Source organism: Prionailurus viverrinus, chromosome D2, assembly GCF_022837055.1.
Source record: "Prionailurus viverrinus isolate Anna chromosome D2, UM_Priviv_1.0, whole genome shotgun sequence".
Lineage (NCBI taxonomy): Eukaryota > Metazoa > Chordata > Mammalia > Carnivora > Felidae > Prionailurus > Prionailurus viverrinus.
In genome coordinates, this window is record NC_062571.1 from 62,566,155 (window position 1) to 62,583,843 (window position 17,689).

Below are 17,689 nucleotides of genomic sequence, written 5' to 3' on the forward strand. Positions count from 1 at the left end.
AATGTCCCATGCCATTATACCCAGAAGGGGCAGGGCCAAGAGACAGCCAGCCACTGTTGACAGACTGGTAGCTGACAGAGGTGATGTAGCCAACAGCTGCTGTTTATTTTGAGGCCCAGAAGCAGGGAGCAGACTGGTTAGGACCCACCTCCTTCCAACAATAAACTCAACGGGGCAGGGTGGGGAGGTGCCCCTCCTCCTAGCTAAAGCACCAGCCCAGCCACCTGCTGGGCTTTGCAGAGAGCAGAATGGTCTAGGTGTCAGAAACATCTTGCCAGACACTCTAATCTGGCCTCCACCAACACACAGTGTTCCCCACCCCCATGTGCTGGACTTGTAAATGGCCCAGGAAGATAACCACACCCCCTGCAAACCCACTCCCTGCAGTGTCAGGTTCCAGGGACAAATGGTTTTTCCTGTCTTGGGAACAAAGAGGGGCCACTCCTGCTGGCCACCCCCGACTTTGGTTCCCTGACTCTGACACTTGTTAACTCCATTCTTACACCAAATGACAAAGTCCTCCATATAAGGTCTTCTACAAATGGCTAACCAGGGCTGGCTGTGGCAAGGCTGGCTGGCAGGATTCCCTGAAAGGCCAGGAAGTAAGGTTTCCCAAAGGACTCTGGGGCCCTGCTCTGCTTCTCCCTAGCCTATGATCTTTGGTCTCCATTTTCTTATCAATAGTGATAGAAATATAATAGTGCTCTTCTCCTCAGATTGCTATAAGGATTAAATGAGTAAAGTGCCTAGAAGATAGGCTGGCACACAATCAGTGCCACCATTATTAAAATCATCATCATCATTATCACTGTCACCACTGTCATTGTCATCATCATCGTCATCAATCCCATTTAGCCTGTGAACTGTGAACACTGGAAGACAGTTTTCCTGGACATGACACATAGAGTTTAGCTTTCCAGGCTAGCCCACATGTAGGTGAACCGGAGACATCTTCCATCGACTTCATGGATGAGAAAGGTTTTGGTGGACTAGCCTGAGAATTTTGACACCATTTACAAAATTATATCAATAGGAATATATACTTTGAACTTCAAAAAAGCCATTTCTATAATTGTAAGTTAAAAGCTATGGTTCTTTAAAAAAAAAAAAAAAAAGGAGTGGGGTAGGAGGAAGGGGCTTTAACAGAATGAAGCGTTTGTCCATGTATTTATCCCATTGATCAAAGACCTGCTGTGACCCAGACCTTCTGCTAGCATGGGGAGGAGGTGTTAAAGAGGAAAGGACTGTGCTGCTTGCTGCCTTAGCAGGAGCCCCCACCCCCTGGCTTCCAGCTGAAGGAACTGCTTTCAGCTCGGTGCCTTGTGCACAGTAAGTACAAAACTAATGTTCAGTCAGTGAAACGCCCTAACAAGTGCGCTGCCTTTGGGGTGTTGGAGCTCCCATCCATGACACTGCTGCACTTCCCCAGAGAGTCTTTCTTAGAAGGTCAGGGTCCAACTCAAACACAGTCCCCAGAGCAACCTCTCTGCAGTTTGGGGGCCAGTTTCAGTCTTCAACAAGTCCTGAGCAAGCACCATGCTCATTTCCAAGAGGGATGCAAGGCCCTCCTTGGCCCCTTTACCTGTCTGACCTCACTGCCCACTGCTCTCCCCCTCACCTCTTCCACGTGGTCTGCCCAGCCTTTTCTCTGGAAAGGCCAAGTAGAGTCCCACCTCAGGGCCTTAGCACTGGCTATTGCCTCACCCTCAACAACTCTCCCCCAAGTATCTGTACACCTTACTGCCTCACCTCCCACAGACCTTACTCAAAAGTCACTGTGCAGTGGGCACGTCCCCAGCCACCCTCTATGAAATAACACAACTACCACCACCATCTCTGGTCCCCCTCCCCCCACCCCAGGTTTCTGTACCACATTTATTCCCCATCTAACACACTGTGTATTTTACCTAAAATAGGTTTGTTCATTGTCTTCCTTCCCCTGTCAGAATGTCAACTCAAAAAGGGCAGCGATTTTTATCTGCCCTCCTGTGTTCCCAGCGGTAGGGACACAATCAACGCTGAAATGTTGACGAATGGCTAATTGAATGACCGAGTAGGTAGCACATAGAGGTCCATCCCCGGAGGAGCTTTTCCATCAGTCAGGCACACCAGACATGGGCCTGCCAAAAGCTGACCAACCAAGGCCATTCTTGGTAAGTGCCATACAAGTGGTAAAAACGATAAACATCATAAAAATTTATAGGCAGGAAATGTTATAACAGGTGGCATCAGGGAAGCTTCTGGGAGGTGGCAGAAACGGAGTAAAACCATGAAGGAAGACCATGATAATAATGGTAACAATAACTGCCATTTACTGAACAGCTACCTTATGTCAGGCACAGTAGAGAGTAACAATCATATGGGCTAGGTAGCATTGTCATTCCCATTTTACAGATTAGAAAACTGAGGTCTACAGACATGAAGAAACTTGACGAAGTGAGAAAAGCTAGTAAGAGGCTTCCGAGCTGGAGCTCGTGTGGCCAAGGCCATCGGTGCCCTTGCCCCCACCCTCTTGTTCTCAAATTCCAACCACTGGCCTCTGAGGCCTTCTCAGGGCTGCCAGAGCCCCGTCTAGCCTGAGTAAGCAGCAGGTGGCAAGTGTCCAGAATTAAATGTCCCCCTACTCTAAAACACAGTGCTGTGGCCACAAAGCCACCATCCGCAAGGACAGGATGCAGAGCCCCCATCATCTGGAGCATCTGAAAGGCCAGGCCTTGAAAAGTGGCTCTGGACAAGAGCTCAAGGGGAATAAAAATTTAAATCCCAAAATAGAAGCCAGACCCTGCCAGGGGTTCAATCTCAGTAGTGAGAGGTTTGTTATCTTATCCCAACCATATCATGTGTTGATGGAGGGGCTCAGTGGGAGGTCAGAGTGGGCAGAGGACCCAAGGGTTTCATCCTGACCCTTTAAGTTTCATCCCACGTGATACACTCCCTAGACCCCCAGCCTCAAAATCCTCAGGAGACAAAGCCATGTACAAAGCCACAGGTCCTCAGCCTCCCAAGGGAACCCACACTGTGCACACTCCCTCTGGGTCTGCTCCCCTTCTTAAGCCTCAGGGCCAGGCTGCAGCGTTCCATACCCCAGCAGAGCTCAAATCATGGCCATGACCTTTATGGATGCACATGGCAGAGGGCGAAATACAGACACAGAGAAGGCAGGGAAAGACCAAATGCACCTAGTTTTGGCATGTATGGATGCTTCCAGCTGCGGGCTGGAATAAAATGAGAACTCCTAAGTAGACACCCAACCACTGGGGGCAATCCATCCAATCTCCAGGGAGCACACTGGAGCCATCATAGGCTTTGTTGCTGGAGAGACCTGGGTTCAAACCCCACGTTTACCATTTACTGCCATGTGATAGAGGGCAAGGTGGGGCGTCTCTCCGAGCCTTGGTTTCCTCGTCTACAAAACAGGGTCAGTGCTCAGGGTTTGTGGGGATTAAAGGACACAGTGGATGGAGGGGAAGCCCCAGCCCAGTGCCTGTACCTAGAAGGGGCTCCACTCACACTCTTACTCAACTCCCCTACTTCCCCTGCCTGGGAGCTGCTACATCCAGAAATCATGGAGAAATGAGGCTGCCCTTCTCCAGCTGCCCATGAGCGATGACTAAAGTAAATAATTAATCCTGGCTTGAACCAAAGTTCGGACATTGTCCTATTATAGACCTGAACTCTGAGAGAAGGACCAGTTTGCCAACCCACCAGGGTTCAGAGCAGCAGAAACCTCTGGGTAGTCACCTCCGGAAGCCCTGCCCCCACTGACAAGTGACTGTGTGTCCCTTCCAGGTGCCAGGCACCTAGCTGAGAGCTCGATGAATCAATTCCAGCCCAGGGGCCGAATTCAGGGGAGAGTTTCACTCTGTCAGAGCCCTGCTGCCAGCACCATGCCAGGCCAGCTAGGCTGCCTCCGATGTTGTTACAAAGAGAAATTCTCCCACACAGGCGAGTCCCTTAAAATAGCCCTTTGGGTCTGGGCCATCAGGAAACAGAACAAAGCTGGGTCAGAACGGGGCCTACCGTGAAAGACTTTGCAAAGCAGCCACTTCAAGCAGGGACAATCCCTTCACACTCAGAACCCTTAGGTGGGCAAAAGCGGCAAGGCAGGCTTTCTCAACAAAGAACCCTTCCACAGGAGGACAGCATGCTCGGTGGGCAGAAGGCCCCGCTACCCCTGGGGCCAGCCCTGGAGAGGGACCAAGTGTGTAAAGCATGGTGACAGTGTGAAACAGGCACAGGCTGGGGCAAGGGGTCAAACACGCCTGGCTTTGTGCAAGGCTAATAATGATGCAACCTATGCTTTCTGCACGGTAGTTTCCACAGGAGTAGTATGGGGTTAAAAATGCATGCCTTCAGGGCTGGGTGGGGACCAGAGATTATAAACAAAAGGCCTGGCAGTGCCTGGCATAAACCAGGAATTCAATGCATGGTAGCTGGATGATGATGATGTCTACGTAATACAGGCCAAGGTCTCCTTTATTACCAAGAGAAAATATTCCCAGAATAAAGGGAAACAGCAAGGGCTCTCTGCCCGGGACCACTAGCGACAGGCCAAAGTACAGACTGGCCCACACCCACTCAATCCCTTACCCCACCCGGTAGACCCTGCTAGCTCGTGATTCCCTACTCCTCACTCCCCAAAGTTAGCAGTGATCCAGTTCCACCAGGCTCCAGGGATCCCAGAGACAGACTGGGGGCCCCTGCATAATTTATGCTGCACTGACACACACAGAGGAAGGGACTCTGTCCCCATCCCACATGTCCCTCCACCCTGGCTTGGGGAGGGTGGCTTCCTCACCCGCCAAAGGGAAATGACAGCAAACGGCCAGAGAAAGAGCCAAGCGGAGGGGCAGGACGGCCAGCTGTTTCCCCTTTGCTAACTCAGCGCCTGACGTCACTTCCTCCCCTCAGGTAATAGCAGAGATGTGACTGGAAATAGCTCTGTCTCTTCCCATTCACAAAAATGACAGGCATGGAAAGAAGCAAAGTGTAGTTCCCAGAGGCACTTTTCTAGAAGATGTCTTCAATGAGGGCCTAAGGTGATCCTCAGTCCACCCTGGCTACAAGGCTTCTCACCCAGAGCAGGGCCAGGAAACCTTGTATGAAAATTCCCTGGAGGTCAGGAACAGCTCCCCTTTGTAAAGCATCCCTAGCCCCACACACATGAGAAGCTCGATTGAGGGACTCGAACCCTTCACAGAGTCTCTGGGCTCAGCACTTCCCCAAGCAGCTTTCACACCCACCCTCCCCTCTGCAAGGCAGGCCAGCAAGGAAGCAATCACCCCATTTACTAGAAGGGCAATTGGAGATCTAGAAGGGGACGGTGACCTGTGGAAGGTCTCACATGTGGAGAAGCCAAGCAGCCAGGCCTCAGGTGGAATCTCCTCAGGGCCTGGTCTCCCCAGGTGGAACGTGTGACTGAGGGGCTGTGAGGCTGTGGGGACAGGGCAGATTTGGAGCCAGCAGGCTCCTCTCCATATGTAGCCTATTAGCCGCATGGTGTTTGGCAATTTATTTAAGCTCTCTGGGCCTCAGTGTCCTCACCTGCACGATGTGGAGGCCAGAGGTAACTACACGCTTTGGGGGGCTGTTTTGAGAGTTTCCATGTAAAACTCGTAGCACGTAGAAAGCACTCAGAAATGTTAGCTGTTATTGTTATTATTCCATTTTCCCTAAAGAATCAGGCTTACTGGAATATCTGACAGTGTGGCAGGGGTTTAAATAAATGAAGAAGTAATCTGAAGCATTGTATTTAAAACTAAAACCAGTTCAGAGACATGTTGAAGCAGAAGGCAACATTAGTGTGAATGTTTGGGGTGACAACCTAGGCTCCCAGCAAGCTGTTTAAAGCTAGCCCCCAGGCCCTATAAAGATAGGGGTTTCCTGGGGTGCTGGCTGGCTCAGTTGATACAGCAAGAGACTCTTGATCTCGGGATTTTGAGTTCGAGCCCCACATTAGGGGGAGAGTTTACTTAAAGAATAAGTAAAAATATGGGGCACCTGGGTGGCTCAGTCGATTAAGCGTCCCACTTCGGCTCAGGTCATGATCTCACTGCTCGTGGGTTCGAGCTCTATGTTGGGCTCTGTGCTGACAGCTCAGAGCCTGGAGCCAGCTTCCAATTCGCTGTCTCCCTCTCTCTCTCTGCCCCCCTCCCGCACATGCACACCTCCACGTGGGTGCACGCACTCTCTCTCTCAAACATAAAAAAATCTTTACAAAAAAATAAGTAAAAAAGAAAAAAACTAAACATTATTTTTTGATTTTTTTTTTAATGTTTATTTATTTTTGAGAGAGAGAGAATGAGAATGTGAGCAGGGGAGGGGCAGAGGGGGATACAGAATCCGAAGCAGGCTCCACGCTCTGAGCTGTCAGCACAGAGGCCGACGCAGGGCTTGAATTCATGAGCTGTGAGATCATGACCTGAGCCAAAGTCAGCCGCCCAACCGACTGAGCCACCCAAGAGCCCCAATATTATTTTAAAAACCAAAAGGATAGGAGTTTCCTTTCTCTTGCTACTGGGGTACTGGGGAGTGTGGATGGAAATCACCCCACCGAGCACACTGCTGCGGCACCAGGCCCAGCCCGCCGGGGCCCTCCACCGATGAGGCCCGAAGCAGCCCCTGCCTCACTCCCAGCTGCATCCTCTCTCCTCCACCTCCTACCCCACCCAAGACCTCTGGGGTGCAATCAACTTTTACGAGGCAGCCTGACCCCTCCGAGTAAGAGCTATAAACAGAGAGGGCTGGGCTCTGGCCCGTCAACTAAAGAACCAATGCAGAACCAGAAAAAGGGCTCCGGTTCTCACCTCCGTCCCAGCCGTGGCTGCCAGAACAACCCAGCTCTGGGGCCCACCCGAAGGACCCACAGGGACAGTCGGCTCCAGTCCTAAGAAGTAGAGGAATGATTCTCCCAAGGAATACTGTGTGGAGGTGTCTACACAACAGAGTTCCCTCAACTGGCATTTGAGGCTCTCAGAAGCTACCCCCGACCTTTCTCCTTATCCTCCTCCCAAAACCCAAAAAAATGGGTTTTGCCCTTGTTTTCCTGGCAGATTCCACCTCCAGGACCTTTGCTTTTCCCTTCCTTGGAAAGTCCTTCCCCGCTTTTCCCACCTAAACCCTACTCCTTCCCATCCAAATCCTAATTACTCCTCAAAGCCCAGGATGAGCCTGCCTGTCCCAGTCTGGCTTCCCTGAAAACTCCAGTTCACAGAGAGCACTCCCCACTCCTGAAAAGCTTTAGGATTTCCTCGTTATTAAAGCTATGACTATGTTGTGCTTAACACGTGCCGGGGACTGTTCTAAGCTCCTCACATTTATGAACCCATTGAATCTTCACCACCACCCAACGAGCTAGGTCCTATTTCCCCCACATTTTATGTTTTTTTACAGATGAGGAAACAGGTTCAGAGAAAGAAGTAGCTTGCACTGGGTCCCATGGTAGCCAGTGGTGGAGACAGGCTTCCAGCCTGGGGCCTGCAGAGCCCAGGTGCTCTCCCACAACGCAGCCTTCCAGATGCACATGACCTGAACCCCTTGGTTATTTTCATAGCCCTCCCTCACTGACCCAGCTCTGAAGGGGAAGACAGCGACAACCTCACAGACTTCAGTGTCAGAGACCAGGGTAGAATCCCAGCCTTGCCACTCAATTACTCTGAGAGTCACAAAAACACAGCGAGCCTCAATTTCTACATCTGCAAAGTCGGGATAAGAAACACCTACCTACCTCATATGGTTGTCACATAGTTCAAACAAAAGGCCCTCTAAAAAATACCTTCTACACTGCCTGGCACATAGTCAGTACTCACATACTGAGTCTTCCCCTTCTCTCCTCACTGTGCATCTTGACACCCTCACTGGACTCAGCTCAGCACTTGTTGCCAAAGTGGTGCCTTGCCTAGAGGTTACTCGCGGGCACGAAAGGGGCCTTCCTGTGGTTTGCCCTCAGGTCCTCCTGTGCACACGTCCAGACCCCTGACCTCTCCGTTCACCTGCTTTCCTGTGGCTGACTCCACTCCAGGCGGCGGCAGCCTGGCCCAGGCGAGAAGTCACATGCAGCTCTGGGAATCACCTCTTGAAATGCTGATAGCCCTACTGGACGCTTCCATTATTTTTGGCAATTGTCATGGCAGAGAACAGCCCTGGCCCTGGCTCAGAACCTGTTTCCAAAGCCAGAGCTCCACCTCATTTCCCACACACACCCCTTGTCCTTCCTGTTCCCTGGATCCCTGTCCTAATCCATTATGATTTTTCCTGGATTCTCAGAACTCAAGAGGAGTAAGTGTAACTACCATATGTATAACTCTATTATTTGTTTGATTTTGTTTAATTAAGAGGCAAAAGGGAACAGGGTTGCCTGTTAGACTTTTTCTGGCCAAGAACTAGTCTGGTCAGTGACTCAGGCTGAGGAAATTAGAAGGCAATTTCCAGGGGACTGCCATGCAATCCCAAAGTCCTAGGTCCTAACACTCCTCTAATTCATGGCCTCCACTGGCCATTAACTCATGCTGGCCCTGGAATATCTCTTTGGAAAATGCAGCAGCTGGCACTTATGTTTCTGGAGTTGGAGTAAGTCTCCTCTAACATCAAATAGGTTTATTTTTCCCTTCCCTTCACTTCCCCTCTGCCTGCCACCACACATGGTGATTCCAATCCTGATCTGTCCTCACCCCCTCCAAACCCACACTCAGGTCCCAAAAGGGCCATGATAAATGGCTGGTTGTGCTCCATGTTCCAAAGGCCAGTAGGATGTTGTTGGTTGTTCCATGAGCAGGAAGCTTTGTCAGACCCGTGAATCACCCCTGGATCACTCACTCGCCTCCTTGGAAAAGGAGAAAAAACTGTTCTTGTGTGTGTGTGTATGTGTATGTGTTTGTGTTTGTGTAAGAGGGAAAGACAGAGACAAAAAGAGAAAAAGAAAGCAGGCAAGAGTAACCCATGTGTAGTACTGACCTTGGGGCTAGGGTCCTGTTTGACCTTGCCCTTACTGGATGACCTCTCTACTCCTCTTCCTTAACCCATGTCCCTTCCCTTCTCCTTCCCAACTTATAGCAGCCATTACTAGATCTGCTCCAGGAAGCCCTCCAGGTCTGAACAGCTGCTCCTTGTTTATCTGTTTCTGTTGTGTGTTGGGTGTTTTCCATGGGGCATGTAGCCCAATTTCCCATCACACTATGAGCAGCTGGTCTTTCCATTTTTGCCTCAGCCTTTCCTTTTTTCTCAGCTTCACCTACCAGGTCTTACATGTACTCTAGTGTTTTGGTGATCATCAAACGGAAGGAACACCAGATGGAAACTAGAATATGTTGAATGAGCATGGTAGGGACCAGGTACTAAGTAGAATGCTTTACCCAGAATTATCTCAAATCAATTCTCCAAAAGTCCTGTGAGGTTACAAGCGAGGAAACTGAAGCCCAGAGTGGCACAGCTAGGAAGGGCCAGAGGTGGGATTCAAACCCCGATCTACCCAACAACACTCATTTGGTAATGGAACTGGCCTTCAGAAGACCCTTTCTACAGCTGCACATCCTTCCTCCTATAACACTGGATCCACACTCTAAGGGCTTAGAGAAAAAATGAAGGGCAGAGAAATGAATGGGTCTAGAGCCAATTCCTAAAAATGTACTCCCAGGACCAAGACCAAATTCTGTGATGATCTAAACACACAAGAGGATGTACTATTTCCACAGTGTTGATCCTTAATTCATCACCTCCTGCATCAGTGGGGACCAGATATCATCCTGGATCCACTCCATTCTCCCTGCCTCACCATGCTCACCCTCCGTTGCTTTCACAAACTCACCTCCACTGCTTTCACGAACTCTGTGGCATGAGGTGAATGTCCCACGGGACATACAGTGAAGCAGTCCTCAAGACCACCATGCACTGCTCTCTCAGTGACATGCAAGCCCAAGCCTGGTCTCCCCACCCTGACTTTAGTTGATGAAAGGGCCCCATTTTAGGTTCATATCCTCCTTAGCAGGTAAGCTAACCTGTTTACCCAGATCTGCCTTATACTAACTGGGAGACTCTGGGCAATCTCTAACCTTTCCAAGTTAACCCACCTCTCGAAAGAAATCAAAGAACATACCCAGGTTAGGGTGCATTAGGGTACATCTGATGAACTGTAGAAATCACACGAAATCATGAATGTTAAGTGTTTGGCACCGCTGATGGTAACTGCTAACAATGGCTATTATTCGCATTCCCTAAAGAGTCCTGTAGAGGATCAAAACATTCATGACTGATATTTGTCTGAAATAAACAATCAGGAAAGGAAACCACTGTAAAAGCACAATGCCTCCCAAATCCAAACAAATACTTTGTTCTAGATAAACGAGCTTCTCTCCAGTGCCATATGACTTGACACACACCTACACGTGCATGTGAGTGCAAAAAATTATGGTAAACCTGAACTAGAATTCTTATGGAAAATGTTTATATGAAGGTCTCTGCAGGTTGCATCCAGCATCATCAGGACCATTTGAAAGACAAGCGGTCTGAGGCCAAAGTCACTTGACCTCCCCAGGGGCAACTCATAAAAGTCAAGCGGGGAGCCCAACTCCACGGCAGGGAGCCTGGTCTAAGTGGCAGGTGCCCACTTTCCCTGAACCCCACCCAAGCAGGGGCTTGGCAGAGAGGAAGGAAGCAAGGGCTGACAGCACCATCCAAACAATAGAAGCCACTTGCCTGTCTTTTCATAAACAGACTAAAAGCACAAGACCCTCGGTGTTTAGGCAGCTCCCCCTTGTCCTGGAGACAAGCACACCCTTTGCTGGATGTCCTGAGAAAAACTTCCCACTGTGTTCCCAGTGTTCTGCAGCCAGCAGAGCCCCTCCTGCTTGGGCCCCAGGCTTCTCATCAGCCAGCTCCAGCTAACGTGCACATCCCATAAAAACTCTCTGCTCTGCAATGTGCCAAGCCACAGAATAAGAATTCACCATCAGTGGAGGAGAGGCGGGAAGGGGGTATGCTTCTCCAGTGCAGAGGGCTTCCAGAACATCTGCGACTTGGGCTCAGCGCATCCTGCCAGCTACCCACACCAGAGTACCTTACCCAGGACACTTGACCTTCTGGTGTGTGGTATCCACCGTACAAGCACCATGAGGGGAGGAGATCCTAAGCTTCAGAGGCACAAGCTCCCCCAACCTGCTCCTCCTGCCACTATGAGCCCAGCTGACACTTTCTATTATTGGGTCCCCTCTCCTTATATTATGCCCCATTAATGCCCCAAATACGTAGGAACCTCTTACTATCACCAGATACTTGATTTCCTAGTCAACTCCAACCAGACTTAAGGGTACTTAGATGAACAAAACCCACGCCATGTTCAAAATGCCAGTTAAACCCAGGTGTTGTGAATGGTTGTGTTGCAAGTGACTTTATCCCGTCTCCATTTCCCTCCATTTCCTCTTCTATAAAATGCGGGGGGTGGGGGGTGGTGAGCCTGATGAGTCCTGCCAGCTCCACAGTTCGACAACATATAACACTTTCTCCTTTAATTGTTTTCTACAACCTTATTTTAGAGCCCTGTATGGCCCCAGCTGTTCAGTGACATCACTCCCTGTCCCAAACATAATGTCAGTTCTTACATGGGAAGCAGAGATGTCCTGGGAAACACTGTCTACAAAAAGAGAGGAAATGATCATTTCAAGGGAATCAGACAGGACTTCTTTTGTGTTTTTCACATAGAACAAGTTATTATCAATCTGAAAACCCGAACTCTTTCCCTCTTTTTTGCCAGACCATTAATAGCTACTTTTCAAAAGTGCTTTCTTAGTCAGAATCTCACCAATAGTAAGCTATCATTTAGTGAGGGCTTGTTACCTGCCAGGAACTGTGCTAAGTGCTTTTCATGGATGATCTCATTTAATTCTCCAGACCACTCTATGAAATAGTACTATTATTATCCTCACTTTAAAAATGAGGAACGCTGAGTCCCACAGAAGTTAAATAACTTGCCCAAAGTCACATAGCTAGTTAGTGGCTAAGCCAGGCTTTGAACAGGACCCTCCCCCAGCCCCAGCATTAACCACCTTTCACTGCCGTCTGCAGTGGGTACCCAGTTGTTTTAGCAACCTTTCTGGCTTGTTGCCAGTACATTCAACATCTGTAATCTTGGACATCACTGGTCAGAGCTAAGATCAGATGTTTCACGTAAAATCGAGAGCAGAGAAAAAGCACTAGCGTGGGTCTCAGAGCAGAGAGTGCCATCTGTTGAATGCAGGGCCTGCCTTAACTGAGGACTAGAAAAGAGAACCCCTAAAACTTAGCCTGCAATGTCTGAAAAAAATGGTTAGGAAGGCCACCTTGATACTAAGTGCTGGGATGTGCAAATGGACATCTGTACCTGGAGCAGGGTGACCACATAGTAACCCAAGTCCTCTAAAAGGAGCTTTCTTGAAATGAAGATGCTTGCTGAGTCAAGCAAGGAACAACTCCCTCCCCCCACCCCCCCCCCCCATGGGCACCCACCTCTCTGTCTGGTCAGGAACCAGACTCCTTAGTTTACCTCCTCTCCAATCTGAGCCCAGGCCCATTTATTCGATTCTTAAAAAAAAAAAAAAAAAAAGCCCCAAAGTTCAGAGCTATTGGTGATACAGACAGAAAGAGTAGCCCGAGGCTGACGTTGGCACAAACCTTAGTCCTCTTCCAAGAGAGAAATAAAAGCCATTTCTCAGAGAGCAATGTGCAGTCTAGGGCAGCAACCTACAGCCTGTTTTTAATTGTTAAAATTAATGCTTTGAGGATTCTAAATCCTCCTTTAAGTGCCTAATTTGCAAATAAGATGCAGCCCTTCTGCTTTGCATGCCTGGCTGTCTCTTCTTTCTCAAGTACAGAAGCAAAGCGGTTCAGACAGGCGTCCTCAGCCATCAAGGACACCATGTTTACTTCCTAAGGTGCGAAGGATGGCAAGACAGGACCGGCTGAGATGAAAGGGGGACGTGTCACACAGACCCGGGGCTCAGCTCGGCTCAATCAACCTTAGCCCCTTCTCATTAATTGTGGGGAAGGAAGGGGGAGGGGCAGCCGGCCGTTCCTTGGAGACCACAGCAAACATTTGCCTCCTCGTGTCTGGAGACGGAGCATCACTTAAGAGGAAATGAACCCGGTTAAGGGTCACGTCCAGAGAAGGGATAAAAGGAACAGCCACAATTCTCCTCACACCGACGGACACAATGACTTTAAGAAGGAAATCAAAGCTCAGGGCTGAGGGTGGAGGTGGGGCAGGGGGCGCGGCGGCTTCCCTCTGCCCCCAGACCCAGGCCTAGGGAGGCAGAGACCAGAGCAAACGTGGGAGGACAGCACGAGGCTTCCTTCCCCAGGACAAGCCTCAGAAAGACTCACGGGGCGGCGTGAGCGACCCAAAAGCCCCCAGGGAGGGCCAGGAGATGCTCTTTCCCAAAGGAGCTACTCAGCTAGGGCTTGACGAAAGCTCCCCCCACAATCCATCAAAGCTCAGGCGGACAGATGACTTCACCGTTGTAACAGACAAGGGCAGCCACTTGCCAATTCCAATGCCAAAAAAAGAAAACGGGGGGCGGGGGGAGTGCAGAAAGGACAGAGAAGGCTTGCCTGGAGATCACAGCCCTGCGAAGAAACTCCACAGCCGAGGGCTGCCCTGTGGGCACTTAGCTCCGGGACTGAGCGCTTGAGGGCGAGGGGACCCCCCGGGGGTCCTCGGGAGGGGGGGTGTCTCCGGCCAACCCCCCGCAGGGGTCGGTAGGGGCAGTACTCACGTAGTGCTTGGAGGGGTTCCTCCGCTTCTCCACATCCACCACCGTGGCGTCCTGCACGCAGTAGGCCAGCATCTTCCCCCCCACAAAGAGAGTGGCGCCCTCCAGCGGCGTCACCTTCTCATCCCGGTCCGGCTCCCGCTTCTTGCTCCGCTTCTCGGGTCCCGGGGCCACCCAACACTCCGGCCCCCGCGTTGCCGCCGGGGCTCCTGGCGCCCACAGGTACGGCCCCGGGACAGGGACGGTCCGGGAGGGCACGCGGGCTCCTTGCGCCCCGGGCGGCTCCCCGTGGGCCTGCCGCGCGCCCCTTCCCTCCCGCGCCGCCGCCGCCGCCGCCGCCGCTCTCCGCCTCGCCCGCCCGCTCTCTCCGCCGTCCGCCGCCCGGTGGGTCCGGCGGGAACTGGCGGAGCGGAGGAGGGGCGGGGGTGTGTCCCGCCGGCGAGGGGACGGGGCGGGGGCCCCGGAGCCTGCTGTCAGCGCGCTGGGGAGGGGCTGGTGGCGCCCCTTCGCCGCGCTCGGGCTCTGGGGGGCTCGGCGCTGGCTGAGGCTGTGGGCGCAGGAGGCGGAGGCAGGGCCGGGCCGGCAGGGAAGGGAAGGGAGGGGAGGGGAGAGGGGGAAGAGCGCGGGGAGGGGCTCCGGGCCCGGGGGAGGGGCTCGGGGCGACTAGGAGGGGGCTGCAGTCCGGCCCCAGAGGCCTGGGAGCGCCGGCGCGCCCCCACCGAGCCTGAGCGCAGCCAGCGGCCTGACCCGCCACCGGGCTACTTCGCCGGGCGCAGAAACTCGAGGTGTCTTTGGAGGGAGGAGGAACGGGGGAAGTGAACCCAGCGCGCCCCCATCCTGGCTTTCCGTCTTGGAGCGGATTTGTGCCTTTTTGTCCCCACCTTTACGTCCCCCTCCCACTCATATCCCCAGAACCTTGTAATGAAAAGTAGTTTATTACCCCGCTGTTACTGCCCAGGCTCCCCGAGGAGGGGACCGGAATAGGGAAAGGTCCGGCATTAAATCCTTCAAGCCAGAGCCTCTTTTGATAAATCACCTGACCCCCCCACCCCCACCCTTGCGGGTCACAAAGGGTGAATTCTCCCCGGAAATGTGATCGATCCAATGCCTGAGTCGTCCATCGATCTGGGCCCGCGTAACTAACCCGTGACATCATTTACCAGTGAGCTTACAAGACTGCATAACACCCCGGCCTTAAGCCCGGGGCTCCCCCTGGAACCCTCCCCAGGCGGGCCAGGAGGGAAGGGAGCACACAGGAGGGAAAATGCACCAGATTGGCCCCCCCACCCTTCACCCCTGCTCATCACTGGCCCCTTTCTCACCACTTCTCTGACTTGCGCACTTGTCCATCCGTGGACAGTTTACTCCCCTCCCCCCATCGATTTCAATATTCTTTTTCATTCTAGTTTCAAATATTTAAAGAGGTGGTGTTTTCACAATTCTGTTGTTTCACAAACACAATAAAGCTTTGTGAGCATAGACCAATGTGAAACGTCTGAAATGAGGGCCAAGAGTTTTATGACCTTATTGTATTAACAGTTTCTTCCCTGCACTGTCAGAACCCATGCGCCAATCTAAGATTATTCACACATTTGCGTGGTACAGAGTACCCCACATTCCTCCATCCTTCTCGCTGAAGGATGCTAGAACACCAAGGGATGACACTATCTAAATACTTAACCTTGAGCAAATCACTTCATGTAGGTATTAGAATCACCTTAATGTTCTCATTGGTTGAACGTGGGTGCCAAACTAAATGGTCTTTTAAGATTCCTGCCTGCATATACTCCAAACTCTAAGCAGTAGTTACTCCTGTGAACTGTTTGGGGTTCTTTGTTTTTCATAATTAACTGGTATGGATTTTTGATATTTAAAAAATGAATAATAAATTGACTATGCACCTATTCTATGCTCATTTATAAGACATTAAGAGATGGAAGAGAGTGTGAAAGAATTCAATTAATGTCTGTGGAACTGAAAACTGAATCTAATTGAAATATGCTTATCCTTTCCCTCAAAGAGTTGAGAAACAGGGATATCATTAAGCCTGTATATAATAAAATGTACATTAGGACATCAGAAAATGGAGGTGTAGAGCAGTCAAGGGGAGCTTCATGGAGGAGGCTGTCTCTGTGCTGAGCCCGGGAGGATGGGCAGAGTTCGGAACACCACAGAACACCATTGGAACATCATAGCAGAGTTTGGAACACCTCCTCTGAACTCCTCTAGGCCAGCAGCACTTGCCCTGAGCTGTCTTGACATGTGTGTTTGTCCACAACATGCTTTTTTTTTTCCCTCTGAAAGCACCCTGTGCACAGGGACTGGCTGTAAGCCATCTTATACTCCTGTGCATTCCTCAGATAGCCAAGCATGGTGCCATGTACGTAGTACTAGTCACTGTACAAGAATCTGTGGAGCGAGGGGCGTCTGGGTGGCTCAGTTGGTTAAGCATCCGACTTCGGCTCAGGTCATGATCTTGCAGTTTGTGGGTTTGAGCCCCGCGTCGGGCTTTGTGCTGACAGCTCAGAGCCTGGAGCCTGTTTCGGATTCTGTGTCTCCTCCTCTCTCCCTGCCCCACCCCGCCATGCTCATGCTCTGTCTCTGTCTCTCAATAATAAATAATTTTTTTTAGCTCTTAAAAAAAAAGAATCTGTGGAATGAATGATCAGGGGAAGAAGAAAAGATGGAGTGAGAAGTAACATGTGTAACCTGAAGCCTGAACCAGCTGAGACAGGCAGAGGACCAGAAGGACAGTGTCCACCAGGTGCAAGGGTAAGGGAAGGGGGCGAGGCACAGGAGAAGGAGATAGAGAGAAGGATGGGTGTGGGACATCCAGACTGTGACTAGTCTTGACACTAGGCCCAGGGCTTCTCTATCGGAGATGTTGAAAGCCTTGTGGATGCCAGAGCAGGTGTCCTAGGAGAAGGTGATCTGGCAGTGATGCTCAGTGATAGGAAAGCCAGGAGGCAAGGTACCACTGTTCTGAGCAAGACTCGTTCCCCATGGGGATGGAAGGTACACCTGGATAGGCCCTCAGCCCTGAGCTCCCCTCAAAGGAAGGACTGGGATCTGGGAACCCAGGAGGGCCTGTGATGATGAAGCAAGACAGCCTGTGGGTTCACTGTAAAAGGATTCATAATGGCACCCAGCCACTCTTCCTCTGTGGACCTCAAGGCATTCTGGAAGTGCTAATTAAGCCTGAGAAGCCCCTGGTGAGGAGAGCTGGTGTTCAACTGTTGGAGGGAAAGAAGAGAAAGGCAGTTGGCTTGTCCTGGGTCCCCTTTTGGATCAGAGCAGTCAGCTCACCAAAGAGGCACTAATGGCTTCCCACTCACCATCTCTTTTCTGCACTAAGATCCACACTGAACAAAACTCTAAACACAAGGGATCTGGAGGACAGAGGGAAGGCTCCATGCTTCCCCACTGTCCTAATGACTTTGTGTTCGCCTACAAGGCATTGGCCTTTTGCCAGCCTAAGAAACCCCGGACAACCTGACATTTCTTAAATTCAAGGTCTTTTTTTTTTTTTTAACGTTTATTTATTTTTGAGACAGAGAGAGACAGAGCATGAACAGGGGAGGGTCAGAGAGAGGGAGACACAGAATCTGAAACAGGCTCCAGGCTCTGAGCTGTCAGCACAGAGCCCGACGTGGGGCTTGAAATCACAGACCGTGAGATCATGACCTGAGCTGAAGTCGGCCGCTTAACCGACTGAGCCTCCCAGGCGCCCCTTAAGTTCAAGGTCTTTACACACAACGTGAGTACTCCCAACCTCCCCTTGTGCTCCCGAATTACCTCAATTAAAGGGAGCAACTGAGTGGCGGTACCCACCCCAACCCCATGGTGCCGAGATCTCTGGGAATTATTAGTTGGGCAGAAGTAATTTACACCTGCAGGGGGCAGGGGGGAATCTTTTTTCCCTCCTGGGGCTGTATGTTCAAGAGGCTGTGAGT

At 51.1% G+C, this 17,689-nt stretch overlaps 1 protein-coding gene across 3 annotated transcripts in view; it reads right to left on the reverse strand.

Annotated features, from left to right (window-relative positions):
• SH3PXD2A (SH3 and PX domains 2A) overlaps nt 1-14,050 on the reverse strand; it is a 242,582-nt gene extending 228,532 nt beyond the window's left edge. The window contains exon 1 of one of the 3 annotated variants that reach the window (XM_047824949.1): nt 13,740-14,050. In XM_047824949.1, coding sequence (XP_047680905.1) covers nt 13,740-13,811 — 72 coding nt within the window. In that variant the 5' untranslated portion in view covers nt 13,812-14,050. The remainder of the gene's footprint in view (nt 1-13,739) is intronic. The other 2 variants (XM_047824947.1, XM_047824948.1) reach the window with 2 other exon arrangements.
• Nucleotides 14,051-17,689: the final 3,639 nt, after the last annotated feature.